Source organism: Zonotrichia albicollis, chromosome 10 (genome assembly GCF_047830755.1).
Source record: "Zonotrichia albicollis isolate bZonAlb1 chromosome 10, bZonAlb1.hap1, whole genome shotgun sequence".
NCBI lineage: Eukaryota > Metazoa > Chordata > Aves > Passeriformes > Passerellidae > Zonotrichia > Zonotrichia albicollis.
Window position 1 is genome coordinate 26,460,884 of NC_133828.1, and position 17,901 is coordinate 26,478,784.

Genomic DNA, 17,901 nt, shown 5'->3' on the forward strand with positions numbered 1-17,901 from the left:
CCTCGTATGTGTGTTCCATCCTGCGTGCTCAGATCCACTGTGTTGTATGATCAGATCATGTCACAGGCCTACATGTCGCTGTCTTTGACTTGTAATCACCACAATAATTTTGTTACATCAGTCAACTCTCCCAAATATTCCATCAAATAAGCTGGATTTTCTGAGATCCCTTTGGCTGGCAGCTGTAGTTGTTCACCTGCGATTTAACATGATCATTTCTCAAATATGTAACTAGGAAACTCCTTTTTTCCATGTTTTCTGTTTACAAATGCGTGTAAGGCCTGCTGGAAAAGGGGAGCATGTTTTCTGCAGTTTGCAAATATCTTGGATGAGAAGTCTGCAAGTCTAGTGCAGCCTGTACTCAGTCATGAGCTGGTGAGAGATGATTCTGGGTAGTTAATAAAACTTCAGTTAACTGATGTTAGTGATTCAAGTACCACACTGGAATTACTTCTCTGCAGACACTGAGCTCTGTTGTGTAGCTTTTCTTTTGTGATGAAGTAACGGTGCTTCAGGACAAACAGCAGTACCTTTTCCCCTTGGAAGCAAAATAAAATTGAAGCAAGGTGCCTCAAAAGCTCTGTGAGCTGGCAAACTGTATTTTCAGTGGAAGTCTACAAGCTACTATGTTTCTGAAATGGTCATCTTTTATTTGGGCAGTCCGTATACAATATCAACCTAATAGCATTAGTTCAAAGAACAAGCAGTCTTGTCTTGACAAATGTACAAAATGTAATAAAACTGTACCTAGAACACTCACCAGATTTACTGGCTACTAGAATTGTTTTTATTCTGGATTTCCATCACTTAACAATAATAATAGAGTTGAAGTGCTTCATAATTCTTTATGCAGTGTAAGGTAGCATCTAACATTCAGATAGAGCTACCTTAACCAACTAACTGAGGAAGTGTGTTCCTTGTTTGGATAGGTCCAATTTACCATTTATGTTCTGTTTCTGACTTTGTGTTGTGTGTTGAAGTGTCTTGTTTATAGTAAATTAGGCAAACTGATCTCAAGAACTTTACTTTTGGAGTAGAGCATGTGTAAAAATGCACTTTGTTAACCAAACTCACCTGACAACTGGAATTCAACATACAGTCAAGTAAAATATTGCTTATGGTGACTTTTCTCAATTGGTTAGGCATTGGATGATGAATTTACAACAACAGGAAAGCAAAATCAGTGGCACAGTAGACCTATTTCTGAATGGACCACCCAGCAAGTGTGCCACTGGTTAATGGGAATGAACATGGAGCAGTATATCACAGAGTTCACAGCTATGAACGTAGATGGACAGCAGCTGATGCAGCTTGACAGTGAGAAGCTGAAGGTATGTGTGCATCCCAGGATTGATTTGTAACTGTATAGGTTTCACTGCTTATTTGGACATATTTTTAACTTACAAAGTCAAATTTCCTGGTTCTGTGGCTTTTTAAGGGATACTTACTCGCTCTTGTTGTTTTATTTTGAGTTGCTTTCGAAATACTCGAAGACTGTATAGTTAGATGGTAATTAGTAATTGATTGTAAAATTAAAGGCTGTTTACAGTCAGAAAAATAACAAATATTGCTTCCTTGAGGAAATGAAAGGAAGCATATTTGTCCAAGGAGTCTTGATACATCTGTCACCAATCTCAACTAAGGTCATACCAAAACAAGTTTAATTGAAATAGAATTGCAGGATTGAGTTTTAGAAATCCGTTTCTTCAGCATTTCCTCTTCAAATGGGAAGGCTGAAATCCTGTCTGGTGACATTTAAAATGTTTCAAGTTTTTACTCCTGCTGGAAATACATACTCTGAATCTTTGGAGCCTTTTCTTGCTATATTGCACCTGGAAGCTGTAGTGAATATATATCCCTTATAGTTCTGGTAAATTCCTGCAGTTTTTCTTTCTTGTTAGATTATGAGACTTCATTATGGACAGGCAAGATGTGCAGCTAGAAGAGGTTCATTGGTCAGCTCTGGCGTAAGGCAAATTATTATTAATGATCAACAGCAGAACTTGAGGGGCTTAGGAGGAAAAAAGGTGTTCTAACTTCAGCCTCCAAAATGTGCCTGCATTTTAAATAGACATGCAACACTAAATGTCCCGCTTTATAAAATCGCGTGGGCACAGGGAAGATAACAGCGGCTGGCCCGTCAGTGCTGGCCCAGCCAGCCGCGGGGCCTCGGGCGCTGTGCCCAGAGCTCGGTGCGCGCCGGGCGCCGGGCGGGTGACGGGATCGCTGCTGCCCCCTGCCGCTCGCAAGCGCCAGCGTGCGGCCGCCTCCTGATAATGCGCCTTAAAGGCCTGCGAATGACAGAGTTGTTACCGAGTAAAAATTCCTCGTGTGCAGAAAGAGCTAGGAAGATATCTGGACACTAAAACAAATGATGCTATTTTCTGAGAATTCCCAGGGGTTTACATGTTTGTAAAATGCAACATGAAATTGTTATTTCACAACTGAAGAGCTAGCCTTGGTTTTCTTACCTACCTTGTTACCCAGATGATTATTTGCAGTGTTTCTGTGGCCCCGAATCTTTATATTTCAAGTAAACAGACTATCTTGTCGAAAAGTGGATAACACTTTCTTATATTGTTAATGCACAAGCACTGTTAACAGTGCTGTTGAAAAAAATTACTGATGAGGTTTTGTTTTGTTTTCCTCCTTCAAAGGCTTTGGGAGTTACCAGTCAAAATGACCGATCAACAATAAAGAAAAAAATTAAGGATATTAGAAAAACACAGGAAAAACTGGAAAAGCAGAAGGAAAAGGTTCAAAAGAAGGAGAAAGAAGTTCGCAAGACTGGCAGAGTTGTGGCCACTCTTGAATCAAGCTGCTAAAATGACCATTTTATTTTAGTGCAGACTTGCCTAAACTGGAGGAAGTTCAGCAGATTTGTATATAATTGTACAATTGAGGGAGGAGGGAAAGTGCAACAGTTCAACAGTTCAACGTGGTAGGTGGTTTTTTACTTTTAATTGTGGTCCCTCCCCATTACAGCCCAGTAAAATGAAATAATGTTTTCAGTATTTTTATTTCTAGTTGACTCTGCCTGTACTAATGGACAATAATTTAACTTTCTGCCTTAAGTAATATTTCTGCTTCTAAGGTGTCATATGCCCTTTTCATTAAATCGATGTTTGTGAAAAGTAGAATACTGTTTTAAAAATCATTCCAGTATTAGTCAACTAGCATTTGATAGAGTTAAAGGTGATAGAGGGACAATAGAAAAATCCTGCCAACAAATTCAGTCTGTGACAGTCTGTTTATCTGTTGCCACTAAAGATGTATAGTAAAAATTAAGTTTAAGAAATGGTAATGTCAAATTAATTTAAAAAGAAAGCATGTATTTGGAATTTAGGATTATTTTAATTCTTTTACTTCCAGAACTTCATTCAAAGTTCACTTTAGTAGCACATCATTTTTCAATTCTATGTGTTGCAATTTACTGAGAAAATAACAAGGAATACTAAGTAGTTTTCACAAACTACGCATCCTAAGCATAATACTAAGTTTTCTGTACACTACCCATATGGTGTTGGGACAAGGTTGAAGCCTATAAATAAGATCCTTTTTAACCTATTTTTCCTAAATAATACATAGTTTTATAGATTTATGCTATGAATAAGATCAATTTGCAATACATGTATTTCTCTTTTCTACATGCGACAAGATTTTTTGCGGACCAAATTTATATATTTGCTAATTTTAAACAATCCTGTTTTTCAGACTTCAAATACTGAGGGAAGAATTGTAGGAAAAATTATCACTGACACCCTGGGTTTCTGCCTTGTATTTAAATGTTCAGTTGTAGACTACAGATTATTTCTCTTTAAAGGAGGATTTGATTCTTGACATAGCTTAGAACATGACTTGGTGTTTTGTATATTTACATACTATTTTCTAGACATACTACAAGAACACTTCCTTAATTTAGATTATTCCAGAAACATAGACTAGATTAAATATCAATTCCACCCTAGAATGGACTAGAACAAAACTTACATAGCTCGTTTATGTGGACCAAGTTCTCCTTTAAATCTATGGACCGTTTTTCATTTTAATTAAATGAATGAACTTCACTGTTGGTGTTTCACATTTATTATTTTTTTGTATAAATGTCTTAAGAATTTCAGCAAAAGGACTGTGTGGAAATGCTTCTGCACACTAAGCATTTCCAAAATAAAGTTTGAAAATCTTGGTAATAAATACTTTTTAAAAGATACTATATTTCAGTTTTATGCATTATTTGGTCAAGATTTAACTTATTTACTTTGTTTACAGTAGATTTGAGTTGTATGCCAAACTTACAGACCTTGAACCAAAGAGGAATGCAGCCCTACTGATGAAAGAGAAAGGAGTTAGAAGTATGGAATCATCAAATGCTCAGGATCTCCCACATAAAACCACCACTTAATTAATTCAGTCAAGAAAGCTGAGTGTTTTCACAGCTAGAACACAGAATATTGCTAGAATCCCATATTACCTTTTTTCTTTAAGCGTACTGTTGCACCCTGGGAAGAGTTTTCTCCTGAAGGAGACTGGTGAAAATGATGGTTTCAGAGGTTTCCCTGTGTGCAGAGCTGTGCCAGGTAAGGAGGGGCCACAGCAGGGATGATAAACTCCCCTGGCAGCCGAGCATGGGAACGCTGATGATCAGAGCCCATAGCGTTCAACATCTGGCGGACATTGAACAGGAGGGCTGGATGCACTGAACAAGCTCATTACCCAGCTACACAATCACCCAACAGAGTTTCATTTTCACAATAGTTTTAATGAATAGATGCAGCAATTCTTTCAAAAATTAGCACAAACCAAGATTAACTTTACAGTGCAAGATTGAGCTAATTTGCATACAAAACTATTAATCTCAGCATTTTGATAGTATACTACTTTTCTGTAGTGATTCACTTCAACTTAACCCGTGTGCTCACAATGACTTCGGTAAAGTAATGAAAACACTAAACACAAAAGTTATCTTCTGCACTTCTGTTTAAAGCAAAAGTTACCAAAGTTCAAAACTTTTAACTATGATTAAATATTGTAAATCAAACCACGATGCATTTGTGTTTTCACCACAATCGTTTGGGGTTGCAGGCAAAGAGATAACTACAAATATAATTATACAGCAAGTTGCTCTGGTAATCAGAATTCAGTTGGTAGTTAGCTGAGAACATGAAAGAGACTTTATTACAGTAATATCTAAAATACTTCATGGACTTTGCAGAAAACAAACTGTTAGCTTTTCTTCAGAAACACTGCTTGTAGTTGTCCGATGTTACTAAAATCAGTTTAGTTAGTTAAAGGTTTAAGGTTTAGAAGGGTCAGCTAAAAGGTTAAAAGGTTTAAAGGCTAGAATGCTCAGCTTCAGACCTGATTTTTTGAAAGCCCTTGCTGTAACTTTCAGCTTGAGTTTAGCAAAAGCAATAGCTGCAAGTGTCCCTGCCAGCATTCGTACAGGCCCCATTTTACACTGTGTGGCATTTCTCACATCCTGTTGCAGGGCCAGAGACGAGAACAGCTCTTGGTTCTCCTCACTTGTAGCCCTACAGACTGAAAAGTGTGCCAGTTATCAACTCGCATCCTTGCAAGGAAGAATAGGGGCCTCAAGGTGCCCACAAGCTTGAGTGGAATAGATAACCCTATTGATCTGGTGGCAATTAAGACACAATAATACTCCCTCAGACTGTCAGTTTAACTGTACACAGCCCAGTCTGTAATGCACATCTATTAAAGTTATCTACAGTAGCTTAACCAGGGTATAAACCTTGGCTAGGGAAATAGCAAGTGATAAATCTTGAATCTCGCTCGGCTGCAACCAGAGTAGCATGACTTCAATTTCCAACATCCTACCTGTCCACTTCACTTGTGGTATCTCACCTTCTGAGATAGTAAACTAGCAAAAGCTAGGGCTGTTGTTTCTGAGATGGAGTATGCATGTCTGCTGCAGAACAAAACCCACAGAATTACATGCAGTTTAATTAACTGAGAAAAACATTGGTTCCCAATGGCTTTAACTGCATCCCTCCAAAAATGCTCAGGAATGACAGGGATTGAGGTGCAACACAGATGTGTATGATTTGAACAAAGCTCATATAGTAGGTGTTGAGTTGAATTCTTAATTGGAAGGACTCTGTATCTGAAATGTAAGATTCATTCCCCTCTCTCTCTTCCCCTGTGTGTTCTGATTTGTCTTTGATTAACATATTGTGGTTATCATGTTTATGTTATAATGTGACTTCCAGTTACTACAAAAACAAGGCCAGAAGCATATCACAAATGCAAAGGTATTTTCAAAAACTTTTAATTTACTTACTTTACTTACTCCTGAGAAGGCAGTTTATACTGTCAAAGTAATAGAGATGCCCTATTACAGACAAATTTTAAGAATCTGTTTATTAAAATAGTTTCATTTACAGCTGTACCTGACATACCCAACTCTGGGATCTTACAGAGGCTAGAATGTTGATACTGCATTTTGGTATGACCTATAGAAATACAGCAAATGTAAGACTAAGATTTCTCTACTGTACACAAGCCAATGCCATTTTTTAATTCACAATGATCAGGGCAAGGTAAGTTTTTCACATCTATTATATATTCACATTACAACCAAAGAAATAGAACTGATGCCACCACATACCTGAGATACATTATACCAGTAGTAGAAGTTAAAAATGCTTTTAAAAAACTTTTATCCTTACAGAGGTGTGATTTCTACAGCTGAAAACACCACCTTAATGTAGGCAGTGTAGGTAGGCAACATATCCAACTTTGCAAAATTAAGCTTCAGCATGCTTAAGATAAAAGAAAGTGCCATACAGTTTCAAAGGTATAGCAATGAGCTCAGTATTTCTTACACAAATTTTTCATTAATCTGTAGAATTTTATAATGGAAGAATGTTCCAGTGAGCTTTTTTAATAGTTTTTCTAATAAAATTATTTTTAAATAATACAAATTAATACCAGATGTGATAGCTGTGGCATTGATCCCTATAAAAATCAATATATTGCTCCTTTGATTTAGCTCTGAAAGCAATCATAAATAGAAAGTGAAACAAATGAAGTATGACCTTTTTTTATATGTGCATGTTTGGGGGTTTTGGTGGCTGTTGTTTTTTTATTTCAGAAAAGCCTCATTACACTCAAATTTAGAATTACTTTCACATATCAGAAGTGGCTCAAAATCATAAATCAGGTCTTCTAAATTCCCTTTACAGACAAACCTACTTAGGAGCTGCTGAGGAAAAAGCTACATACTCCGAAAAGTGGTCATGTCCTTTGGCTCACTGCTTGGCACACACCAGTCATCAGCTTCATGGTTTGCTTTATAATGTTTCCAGGCTGCTTTGTTGTATACAGGGAGTCTTTCAATTGATTCTGTTGATAAGGCCTGTAAGGAGAAAAGGCTCTAGCTGATGATTCTTTTTAATTGAAGTTACCATAACAGAACAAGGAGTTCCATTAGCAGTTCAGATTAGAGCTGCTGAGAAGAGTAGAGTGTTACATCATACCTTGATGTAAATAACTGCATCTGTACCATAGCCTTCTAAGGAATACAGTTTCAGGTCTCCTTGGAAATACTGTGCATACAGACGTGATATGGGTAAGCCATAACCAAATCCAGCCTGACCAGGAGAAAACACTTCCATTAATTGCATTAATCAGCGGCATTTTCTGTTTAAACTTAATAGGTAAAATACACAAACTAAGCATGATGTTTGACAGTAACAGGAGTTCAGGTGTTAACTATTATGCCCTCCCCCAAGCTATTATATACTCCAAAACCAGAAGAATGCATGAATGATTGTGATCATGAGAAAACTGTTTGATTCCTTTGTCAGGCAGGGCTGGTAGGTAACACTTCTTGCATTATGGCAGCTTTTTGAAGAGATGCCATTGGAGAACACTCTGCTGTGTGTCTGCACCATTCTCATGGAGCTACTAATCTTAAGTACTCAGAGTTCTTAAGTCAAATACACACCATCATCAGAATATATAAAAAGGGTTCAAGACATATAATCTGTGACTTTGCAGCTTATACTGAAATTCTACCAAGCCCTGGCTGCAGTAGCAGGACAGAGCCCTGAAGTGTTAAGTGTGATTTTTTTGTTTAAACACTAAATATTTTGTTTAAATACTAATTTTTGTTTACATTGTAGAGGTAATCTCAGAGAGTGTACACAACACTCCTCTGTAAAGATCTTATGTTTAGTAAGTTGCAGAGTCATCTACATGCAGAACTGCATACATTTTTAAATGATGCAAGGTGGGAGAATAAATACAGGAAAGCTGTTCAGAGATTCTAATTTCTGAGAGCTTAGGCTTCATTTCTTGTGCATTTATTACACTCACATGAGACCAAAGTGGATTCTTCATATACCCTCTCACATCTTTGTACCTTCATCCTTGCTAGGGGTTGGTACAATGGACTACACAATACAAATGAACTATGGCCTTGATCTAAAGTCACTGCTACAATTATTCTTCCTTTCATTCAGTGGCTACAAATAGAATTCTGAATCCTGCTCTCACTGGATTGTGCAGCATAGCTAAGTATTCTGCTTGACGTGGCTGATTTTTAGATTTAGTAGAGAAAAAGAGAATCTTGAACAAAGGTAAATAATTTTTGGCATTTTATGCCATTTTTCAGTTATTTTTTGAAAAATACTTTAATTAAGCTTGAATTAAGTAAAATTCAAATATTACTCAATGTAATATCTATAAAATCAGCATGTCATAGTTTTAGCTAAATGGTTTTTGTGACAATTGGACCTATCCAGGATGCCATGGTATAAATTCTTGCATACCAAAGGTGTAGCTCGCGATGTCTCAACACGAGGACGTGGTGCTGTTGAATACATATAGTTGAACAGTCTGTCAATTTTCCTCATAGGAACACCACCACCACGGTCACTCATCTGCAACAAGAAGGAGCATTTAGCTTTATATCTATGAATACACTTTTATAAAAGACAGCTTCTCTCAAATAATAAGCCAGAAAAAATTACAGTAAAGTATTATTTGAAGGCGTAAGTTACAGATTTTCCTACTAAGTTACAGATTTTCTTTTAATTCTCATCTTCAACAATGACCAATGAGAAATGAATCCTTCCCTTTCATCCTTTATTCAAACCATTAAATAAAATACTGCCATAAGAAGCATTCAACATCTCTTGGAGAAAAGGAAAAGGAAATTCTGCTTGAATTGTGCATTACTTTTATCTTGTTCATCACACACTTTTGTCTGAAGTCACTATACCTTTTGGCAAATGGTAAGTTCTCTGTGTATTTTATCTTTATTCCTCAAGAATACTGCCGTATTTAAATATAATTTACTAAAATCTATTACGTGAAGGAGTAAGTCAAAGGAGTTATTTTACTACAGTTTAGTGAGACCTATGAAAAACACAGTGCTTGCAGCTGGTCTTTGAAATCAGATGGGTGCTGTACAGAAAAAAGAAGCTGCAAACTGTACTTCAGGAGGTTTGTTTTGTGTGGAATATGTAAAATAGTTTTCCCTTTCTTCAGTTCTTTCAAACCTGTATAGCTCTGTCATTGTCACTTAGAAAATGCTGATGTTACAATTGTATAAAGATGCTACTTTAGTCATGGTTGCTTCTAAGCTAGGCAAGACACAAGCAAGTCCAGGATGCTATTGCAGAGCCCTCAGTGTGACTGCAGCCTCTTCACGAGGCAGTATGTGAAATCTCATAAGGGTTTTTCACTTACAAACATCATCACATACAATCTATTGATGGAACCAGATCACCAGCTCAAGTTACTAATATACTGCTCATGACAGGAAAGGAAAATCCTAATCAAAATAACTTTCAGAATAGTAAAAAAAAAAAAAAAAGAGTACCTTCACAGTTAAATCCTCATTTCCCAACGTGATTTGTACATGAATTGCAGGATAAATGCCTCGATCAGCATGATGTTCCATGGTGGCTCTCATTGCATTCTGTAATTTCCAAGTACAACTTAAATCCTATTCACTTTGTAATTAACTTAAAATATCTTTTAGTAGTTATTTTTATCATGTATTTAAGAATCAGAACAAATGTATATTGGTTTAGAATGGGTTTTTTTATATTCCTAGTTTATTCAGTATCAGTATATATTAAATTTATTATAATATTAAGACTTCAAATATTTAATTTTTTAAAGGAAACGTGAATAGTTTAATGTAAAGCATTTGTGTTCTAGAATTCTTTATAATGCACATAGTACATGCAATATGGCACAAAGTCCAAGAAAAGTCTACGACTAAACTGCTGGAGAAAAGGTCTGTAGGACATGTTATGTATTCTACCAGATTTGAAAATATACAATTTATGGGATATCTAACTTGCTTCATTAACTAATATCTTCATACATTTTAAGATTTAAGCTGTCTATTCAGAAGGTATTCAGTGGCTGGGTTAAAGAGATACCTCTTCCAAAGCTGTTCATTTTCTATGCAATTATTGTTTCTCTAATAGTACAGGGCAGCTGTGTTGCTGCAGTCAAATGGCAATAAGTTTGCACTTGCAAAATCACACTGTGATCTAGAATCAGTTTGAAAAGTCAAAGCAATACAGTCTCAGTAAACAAAGATGTAGGAAAGAATTGTGTAATTAATGGTAAGTGCACAGACCTTGAAAAGTTCAAAAACCATGTGATAGAGATGTGATGGCACATACACCACTTGCATAGGCTGTCCTGGTGATTTAGCTGGAGAGAAGAGAGTGCAAATAACTAAATGGCAAATGAGATGTCTTTATTCATTCCCACAGTAATTCAGAATGTGAATTTGTATTGTTAAATTTAAAGAAGGAAAATTTAAACAGAAATCTTTTGAAAAATTGTATGTTAATTAAAAGTCATAATCAAGATTTTCAGATGTTGCTTGCTGCTTTAGAAATTAATCTTAAAACCCACTATGGGATCACTGAGTAGGGCATATCATATCATGTTTTCAAACAACCTCCTCATAGGTATCACAAAGATGGAACAGAAAGTCTTGTATAAATCTTTAATGTGTCACAAGAAATGCAGAGAGGGTGAGATGCAGTAATGTCAGGTGAAGAAACATGAAATCTTAGCAAGGGAAGGAGCCTGCTAAAATGTGTTGTATCAACAGCTGTAGAATCAAAAACTTCTACTCATGTCAGTTTTCTGATTAAAGGGAGGAATGGGGAAGGCATTCTGCCAGATTTAGAAAAACCCAGTAGATACAGAGAACACATGAACTATGTGAAAAGCAGAACATTTCACCACCAGCTCCTTTGGAAGAAGCCATCATGATGTTCAAGAGTATGCCTTGTCCACATTCACTTACAATTCAACTCTTCAAGGATAAGTTCTGGAGAGCTCATGTAATATAAATCACAAAGGCTCTTGGCATTTTCATAGCCATCTATAATAAAGAACACAGGAAGTTACATTTCCCCCTCCCACCTTTTTTTTTCTCCTTTAGAATCTACAAAATAAAATTTTTTAAAGTACTGTGCTCTGTCAGGGAGATTTGTACTTTTCAAAAAAACTACTGCATTTATAGGAAAAAGAAACAAAATTGTATTTCATGTCCAATTAAACTTCTGCTCCTGGTAGGCAAGAACAAAACAATATATGCATACTGGGATTGTATTTACTCTTAGTAAGGACTCCCATGTAAGTTTTCAGGATTCTTATTATCTGAATTTACCTTTAATAACTTCAACAACATTGCAGTTAGGATCGATGCTTCCAATATGTTTTGGATGAGCTGGATTAATTTTCCCACCAAACAGTAAAGCTGCCAAAAAAGAAAACATAATTTAATATCCAGTGTAACTTTATAATTTTAGTTTGTGTCTTCCATTTTGCTAAATAAAAAATTTACAGACAATCTGTAACTTCAGTCCTCACCATACTGAAAAGCTTACTATTAATAAATATTTTAGGAATTGTATGAAGAATGAGTTATAAACGGCAAGGCAAATAGTATACTCCTAAGTGGCACCTTAGTACATATTAAGCACTTAAAGGAAAATACAGCTGACATGGTACAGACATCCTTTGCCCTCCTTTCGACACTTACAGTGCTGATTAAGGAGCATTCTGATTGAAATGCGACTCATGTAGAAGCGGTCTAAGAAATACTGCACGTTCTGGGAGGTCACTGGATCGATGCCAAAGCTCTCCTTGTATTCTATCACTCCTTGAGCCATCGTAGGAATGACATCATTGTGGCGATTCCGGATTTTTATCACAGTGTCTGTAAAACTAAAACGAATTCATTGTTACTATTTCACTTTCAAGGGAAATTCATCCTCCAGCAAACAGTGCCTGTCTACAAAAATGAAGACTTACAAAAATGCCACATCTGCCTGCTGCAGTAAGAAGGCAGGTCAGTGTTTTACAGCACATTTCAGTTGACTAGCATTGAAACAATCAGTAATCCACTATTTTGAATGTTTATAAAATTATTATTTATTTATTATCTTGATTCTACCAAGAGAAAGAGAGAACTGTGCTAACTGTTTTCATGCAGAACAACCCATGCCTGTCAAATGGCACTTATGGTCAGCCAGGACAGACCAGAGCATTCTATAGAATGACATTATGCTGAAGTGCTTAATTTCCTGGTTTAATGTACCCTGCAATTCTTCTGTAAAGATTAGAGATAGGAAATTTTTTTTCAGCTATTATTTTTCTGCCAATTCTCCAATACAATATTAACAAGATATGTGTGATAACAAAGCCTTACCTTTGAACAGCCCCTGAATCTTCTGAGCTTCTGTCCTTAAAGTCAAGAATCTCCTGAAGACTTTGGACATACCTTTCAATGAAACAAAGAGATCAATTCTAATATGTCTCCCCAGATCTCTCTGGTTAGCAGTTTGTGGACTTGCAATGTTGCATTTTTCCAAATCATTCTACCTGTCTCCCTGTGAATTTTGTTAGCTTCCTTTGAATCCATTTATGATGTTTTCTTCCAAAATTTCCAGAGCAATGCATACCACAATTTAATTAGAATGCATAAAATATCATCTTTGTGTTTTAAACCCAGTAGGTGATCACTTATTTGCAGCCCCTGCGTGTTCCTGTTAGTAGAAAAATCTTTCCATTTGTGCATGATTTAAGTATTTCTGCCATCCCTTTCCTTAGACACGTATTTTCCAAGCTGAAGAATTCTATTTGATTTCTCCTCACGTAGAAATTGTTCCAACCCTTTGATTATCCCTCTTGGTCTTTTCTGTTCAGGATGGAGCTGCATGCAATTCAGGGGAATAATGGGCTAACACAATATAGTGGTACAATTATATTCCTACCCATTGGTTATTTAGTTCCTAATACTATTTTCCTTCTTGCCATCAACTGACATATGCAGAAAAATATTCCCAGTAGCATCAATATTTCTTTTCCCATTGTAAGGAAGCAAGCACACAGGAGAGGAGGTTCTTCCCTGTGTTCTACTTTGCATTTGCCCAAATTGAATTAATTTCCCATTTGATCAGTGTCATCTAGTATCATGAGAATGTAAGCATTTGTGTTTCAGTAAGAATTCATTAAGCTATCTTCATTGATAGCTCTTTTCATATTCAGTCATCTAGTCAATCCCACTTACTGGCAGATTTTGGCAGATAACTTTAAAAGCCTTTACAGAAATCCTTGTACCTTTAGCAGTTGCCAAGCAATCTCTTTGTTTTGCTTTCATCTTTAAAAACTTTATGCCTAAGTTCCTTACTTGGAAGCAAACTTTACTTTTCAAATAATGTCTTTTTTACTTTAATACTTCCATGTTCTCTCTGTTGTTTTATGTTTTGGCTTTGGGAATTTCCTATTGCTTTTTCTTCATATTTTCTATACCTTTACTCTCAGTCTGCAATAACCTGTCTTGTAAATGGTTTCTATTATGTTTTGCAAACATTTTGTGCCTTAGTTTGCTTCTGTTGTTTTCTTCAACTAGCTTCTTCACTATTAGGTAAGTTCCCTATTAAACACTCTTCTGGTGGATTTTTATATAAAAAAAAAAAATTGATTCCTCATACATGAGTGTGTGAAATACTTAATGATTTTTTAATTCCCTTGGGGTTCTCTAATTGCTCCTTAATGCTTTTTTCCCACATCTGTAAATTTAGTTTCTGATCACACTGGTGTATTTAGCATCTCAGTATTAATACATGATGTTCATGCACCAAGCCTATGAATGTCCTTTCAGTAGAAGAGAGTGACTTCCTCCCACCTGTGTATCTGCAGGAGGTCACCCTGCAAGGAATGGAATGTCACTGTTCTTACCAGCTCTGCACCAGCTGAACTGAAGGTGTTCTTAGGAGGTTGTCTGGAAGCAAGCTGATTTCCTTCATTATGTTGGCCAACCTCACCGGCAGCTCTTGTCGCAGAAACATAAATGAAGTCTTTTCACAAGCATTTTCAGACCCTAAGACCAATATGACATCAGAATGAAGCCAATACTATGGCAGAGAACTGCACGAAATTAATTTCTTACATAAGAGGCCTATACCTTGATTTCAAAGCAGACTCCACCAGGCTGTTTCTTTCATGGCAGCAGCCCACTTGTATTTCAAAATCTATGGCATACTGAAACCTTCCTGTTGCAGTAATGAGAATCTTCAAAATATGAACAGAAACTAATGCAACAGTTACAGACCTATACTGTTCAGCTTTAAATGTGGCTTCTATCCATGTATATTGTTCATTTTATTTGCAGTAAACTCTAACCAGCACTGATCCAACATGTCATTCTGAGCATGTCAGAGAAGCCAATGAAACCAGCACAGGCAACTATTTATGAGAAGGATGCTTGAAAAGTATCATAGTCCCATACACCCTGCTTTTCATCACTGATCTTAGTGAATTACCATAACTCATCCTCAAACACTTTCAGAAAATAAAATCAGTAATAGAGATCTCATTTTCAACTAAATCTGTTATAGTTTAAATTCAGTCTTACAGGAACAGAAGTCAGGTGAACAAATTCACATGAATAGTGAGAAAGAAATTGAAGTAGGACAGCTACTCTGCTTAGCCATTAGGATACTAATACATTTAAATTTTTACATTTTTAAAAGCTGGAAGTGAAAATACTGCCTGTTTTGATAACTGACCTGTCCTTTTGTAAGAACAAGTGTCAACTGCGGGGGTGGCAATCAAATGTGGTTATTAAAATCAAGACCTGCTTGTACTCCCACAACGCTTGTTTTCCCAGGTGAGAAAAGAGGGTGCAGCATGGGGAAGAGACTAAGAAATGCTGCACTTCATTCTCAGCCAGACTTCTTTCTAGACTTAAAGACTGTCACATAAACAGCTTCTGAACTTCTAACCTGCCCATCTGCTGCAGTGGAGTGTGTACTTCAGGTCTGGTGTTTCACAACATGTATCTCCTACAAATCAACTCCTGTGTTACTGCTCAGTTCACTCCTTCCATTTGGCAAGGGGAAGTTGGGAAAGAAGATTAAAGGAAGGGATGAGGAAAGAAAAAAGGAAGCTGGGACTGCCTTAAACATGAAAAATTTTCACCACATTGATATAGAGCAGTTTACTTTAAAGCATGCAGACTCAGACACATAAACTACAGTGATGAAAGAATGTCAGTTAATTTAAAAAGTGAATAATTTACAAGAAATTCCTCCACAATGGCACTTACCAGCATTAGGCACTGTCTACACAAGACCTCTGCCTAGAAACCTTTCATTCTTCTCCCTACTCAGATTGCACAGGCATGACTATTACTGGCCTTTCCCTTTTCTTGGGTAAAATTCCAAGAACAAATCAGATTGGAGGTATTAAGGTGTAAATACAATTGTTAAATGCCTCATTCTCAAAAAATTACATTTCACAAAATAGTTTTTGTATCTGAAGGCCTTCTCTTTGCAATTTTGGGTCAAATATGGAAGGCAGTATAGAGCAGGCAAATGATTCTCTTCCCATGTGCAGCTACAGTCTGTATCTAGGCAAAGAATGGATAAAACTCCTACAGAAAATACTGTGGTCTTATAACCCAAGACCAAACCTGAATTTGCTTACAGAATATTCCATTTTTCTTAAGTTAGCTTTACCAGATTTTATTATTTCCTCTTTGACTGTTCTCATTCCTGCAAAAGGAGCAAAAAAAAATCCTTAATGTAAACACCATCAGATTATAATGGCTACAGAATGTCTTACAGAGAAATATTGTCTCTGTGTTGCAGTCTTTGTTATTAGATTTTACTCTCTGTAAAGGATCTCTAAAGATTAAATCTATAAGGATTAAATCCTTAAGCAAAAGAGAGGAAAAAAATATTGTAGAAGTTTCCAAGACTATTTTTACCTTATGTTCAGGTACTAAGAGCAAAAAAGTAGCCTATATTTTGACACAAGGAAATAGTGTGCCTTGAAAATAAACATTGATTTTATGGTAAGCATTTTATCAGTAATGGTAAAATAAGACAAGTCAAAGCAAACTGAATTGCAAGGTTCTTTGCTTAAAAGTACAGTGGCAACAAAACATATGGTGAAGTTCCTGTAGGAATCTGGAGTTTTAAATGTCAGATACATTTCATTGCACAAGTGAAACATTGAATAGATGGATGAACTGATAGCAGATAATTGTGAGAAAATCTTGTTTGTAAGTCTTCCTGCTTATTCAAAGTCTTGGGTTCTAGGATTAGTTGTCACTTGGGTTTTATTTGCAAAACTATAAAAAGCCATGAAACTATTGACTAGTTAAATATATAACACGTAAACATGTATGCACACCCTTGGGTACAGAAAATGAAACATACAATACAATGGCTCCAACCTCAGGCTTTGAAAAGATGTCTCAGTGTGACTTACACAACCTTTCCCTATTTGCTTTGAAGCAGAATAGAACAATTCCTGTGATCCCTTTTCTTTCCAAGCTGACAGTCAAGCCTGGAAGCATTAGAAGTGGTTTTGGCACTGAGTGTAAGATTGAGTATCCTGTTACTGATTTACTCAGTTTCAAGACTAGATTCCAAACCTCCAGGATGGCTCCCGGTGTCTGCATCCTGTTCCTTTTCTCACACACCTTTTAAAACGGCAACATTTGGCCAGGCTGTTTCTGTAGGGCACAGGCCAAGTGACAGAGCAGTGATGACTGTTCCAGCCCCTCGTGCCAGCTGAGGCTGAACGCTTCACGTGTTTGGCAGATGCCTTTAAAAGGCTGCGTGCTGTTCAGCAGAAGCCTTAACCAGTCTCACCTGTCTGAGTCACTGCTCTAACGCTACCAGTTGTCACAGCTGTTCCCATCCTCTCCCCAGCACTGCGGGCTCTGCAGGAAAACACCCAACTAGCCTGCTGGTGCCAAAAACTGGAGTTTTCAGCAACATTTCAACCTTGCCACAGTCGCGGTCTTCGGGAACGAGCCAACTGGGCTCCCTTGCCCCAGAAGGAAGCAGAGCCCTTTTCTGCCAGAAACGCAGCATTAACAGATAAGCAACAGCCGGGCAGCGCTGACGGGGTGAGGGGTCGTGGCCGTCCCGCTCCTCACAGGCACCTGTGGGAGGAGGGGCAGCGGTCGAGGGCGGCTCGCCGAGGACTCACCGAAGTCCAGAAATTGCTTCATGGAGAGCGGCGAGGGGGAGAAGCGTGAGTAGAAGTCCACCTGCTGCGGGATGTTGCCCGGGGCAGCGCCGCGCAGAAGGGCGCGCAGCAGCCTCATGGTGCAGCTCTGTGCCCTCAGCTCAGCTCAGCTTAGCCCGGCCCGGCCCGGCCGCCATTTCCCGCCGCGCCGCTCCCCCGGCCCCAGCCCAGGCCGCGGCCGCCTCCGCTGCGCCGCCGGGAGGAGGTGCCCGAGGGGGGCGGCAGTCTCCGCCCGGCCCGGCCCCGCAGCGGCGCGGGGCGGGGGAGAGGGCGGCTCTGAGGGAGCGGGGCGGCGGGGCCCGGAGCTGCCTGGCGGCGCCTGAGGCGGACGCTCAGCTGTCCCCG

At 37.8% G+C, this 17,901-nt stretch overlaps 2 protein-coding genes across 8 annotated transcripts in view; one reads left to right on the top strand and one right to left on the bottom strand.

The window, feature by feature from the left end:
* The window catches only part of LOC102069277 (neurabin-1), a 44,682-nt gene extending 37,421 nt beyond the window's left edge, over positions 1-7,261 (top strand). For all 6 annotated transcript variants that reach the window (XM_074548482.1, XM_026791606.2, XM_074548481.1 and 3 more), the window contains 2 exons: positions 1,143-1,331; positions 2,658-7,261. In XM_074548482.1, coding sequence (XP_074404583.1) covers positions 1,143-1,331; positions 2,658-2,825 — 357 coding nt within the window. In that variant the 3' untranslated portion in view covers positions 2,826-7,261. The remainder of the gene's footprint in view (positions 1-1,142; positions 1,332-2,657) is intronic.
* On the bottom strand, positions 6,273-17,778 carry PDK1 (pyruvate dehydrogenase kinase 1). 2 transcript variants are annotated; one of them, XM_005484067.4, is made up of 11 exons: positions 17,518-17,778; positions 14,251-14,392; positions 12,719-12,790; positions 12,050-12,234; positions 11,675-11,764; positions 11,309-11,386; positions 10,625-10,701; positions 9,851-9,949; positions 8,796-8,906; positions 7,500-7,613; positions 6,273-7,378 (listed from the first exon to the last, which is right to left on the bottom strand). In XM_005484067.4, exons 1-11 carry the CDS (start codon positions 17,633-17,635, stop codon positions 7,238-7,240), a joined length of 1,227 nt encoding a protein of 408 aa, XP_005484124.1. In that variant the 5' UTR covers positions 17,636-17,778; the 3' UTR covers positions 6,273-7,237. The 2 variants fall into 2 exon arrangements, with proteins under 2 accessions (XP_005484124.1, XP_026647410.1); XM_026791609.2 differs by lacking the exon at positions 17,518-17,778 and adding an exon at positions 17,175-17,356.
* Positions 17,779-17,901: the final 123 nt, after the last annotated feature.

What these genes read in the sequence shown, in the direction of transcription:
- PDK1 (XM_005484067.4), bottom strand. Translation starts at nt 17,635, where the DNA reads ATGAGGCTGCTGCGCGCCCTTCTGCGCGGCGCTGCCCCGGGCAACATC. An exon ending in TGTTGTTGAAGTTATTAAAG is followed by an intron (nt 11,387 to 11,674) that starts GTAAATTCAGAT and finishes TCTTTATTATAG; the next exon opens with ATGGCTATGAAAATGCCAAG. An exon ending in TATCCTTGAAGAGTTGAATT is followed by an intron (nt 10,702 to 11,308) that starts GTAAGTGAATGT and finishes TCTTCTCTCCAG; the next exon opens with CTAAATCACCAGGACAGCCT.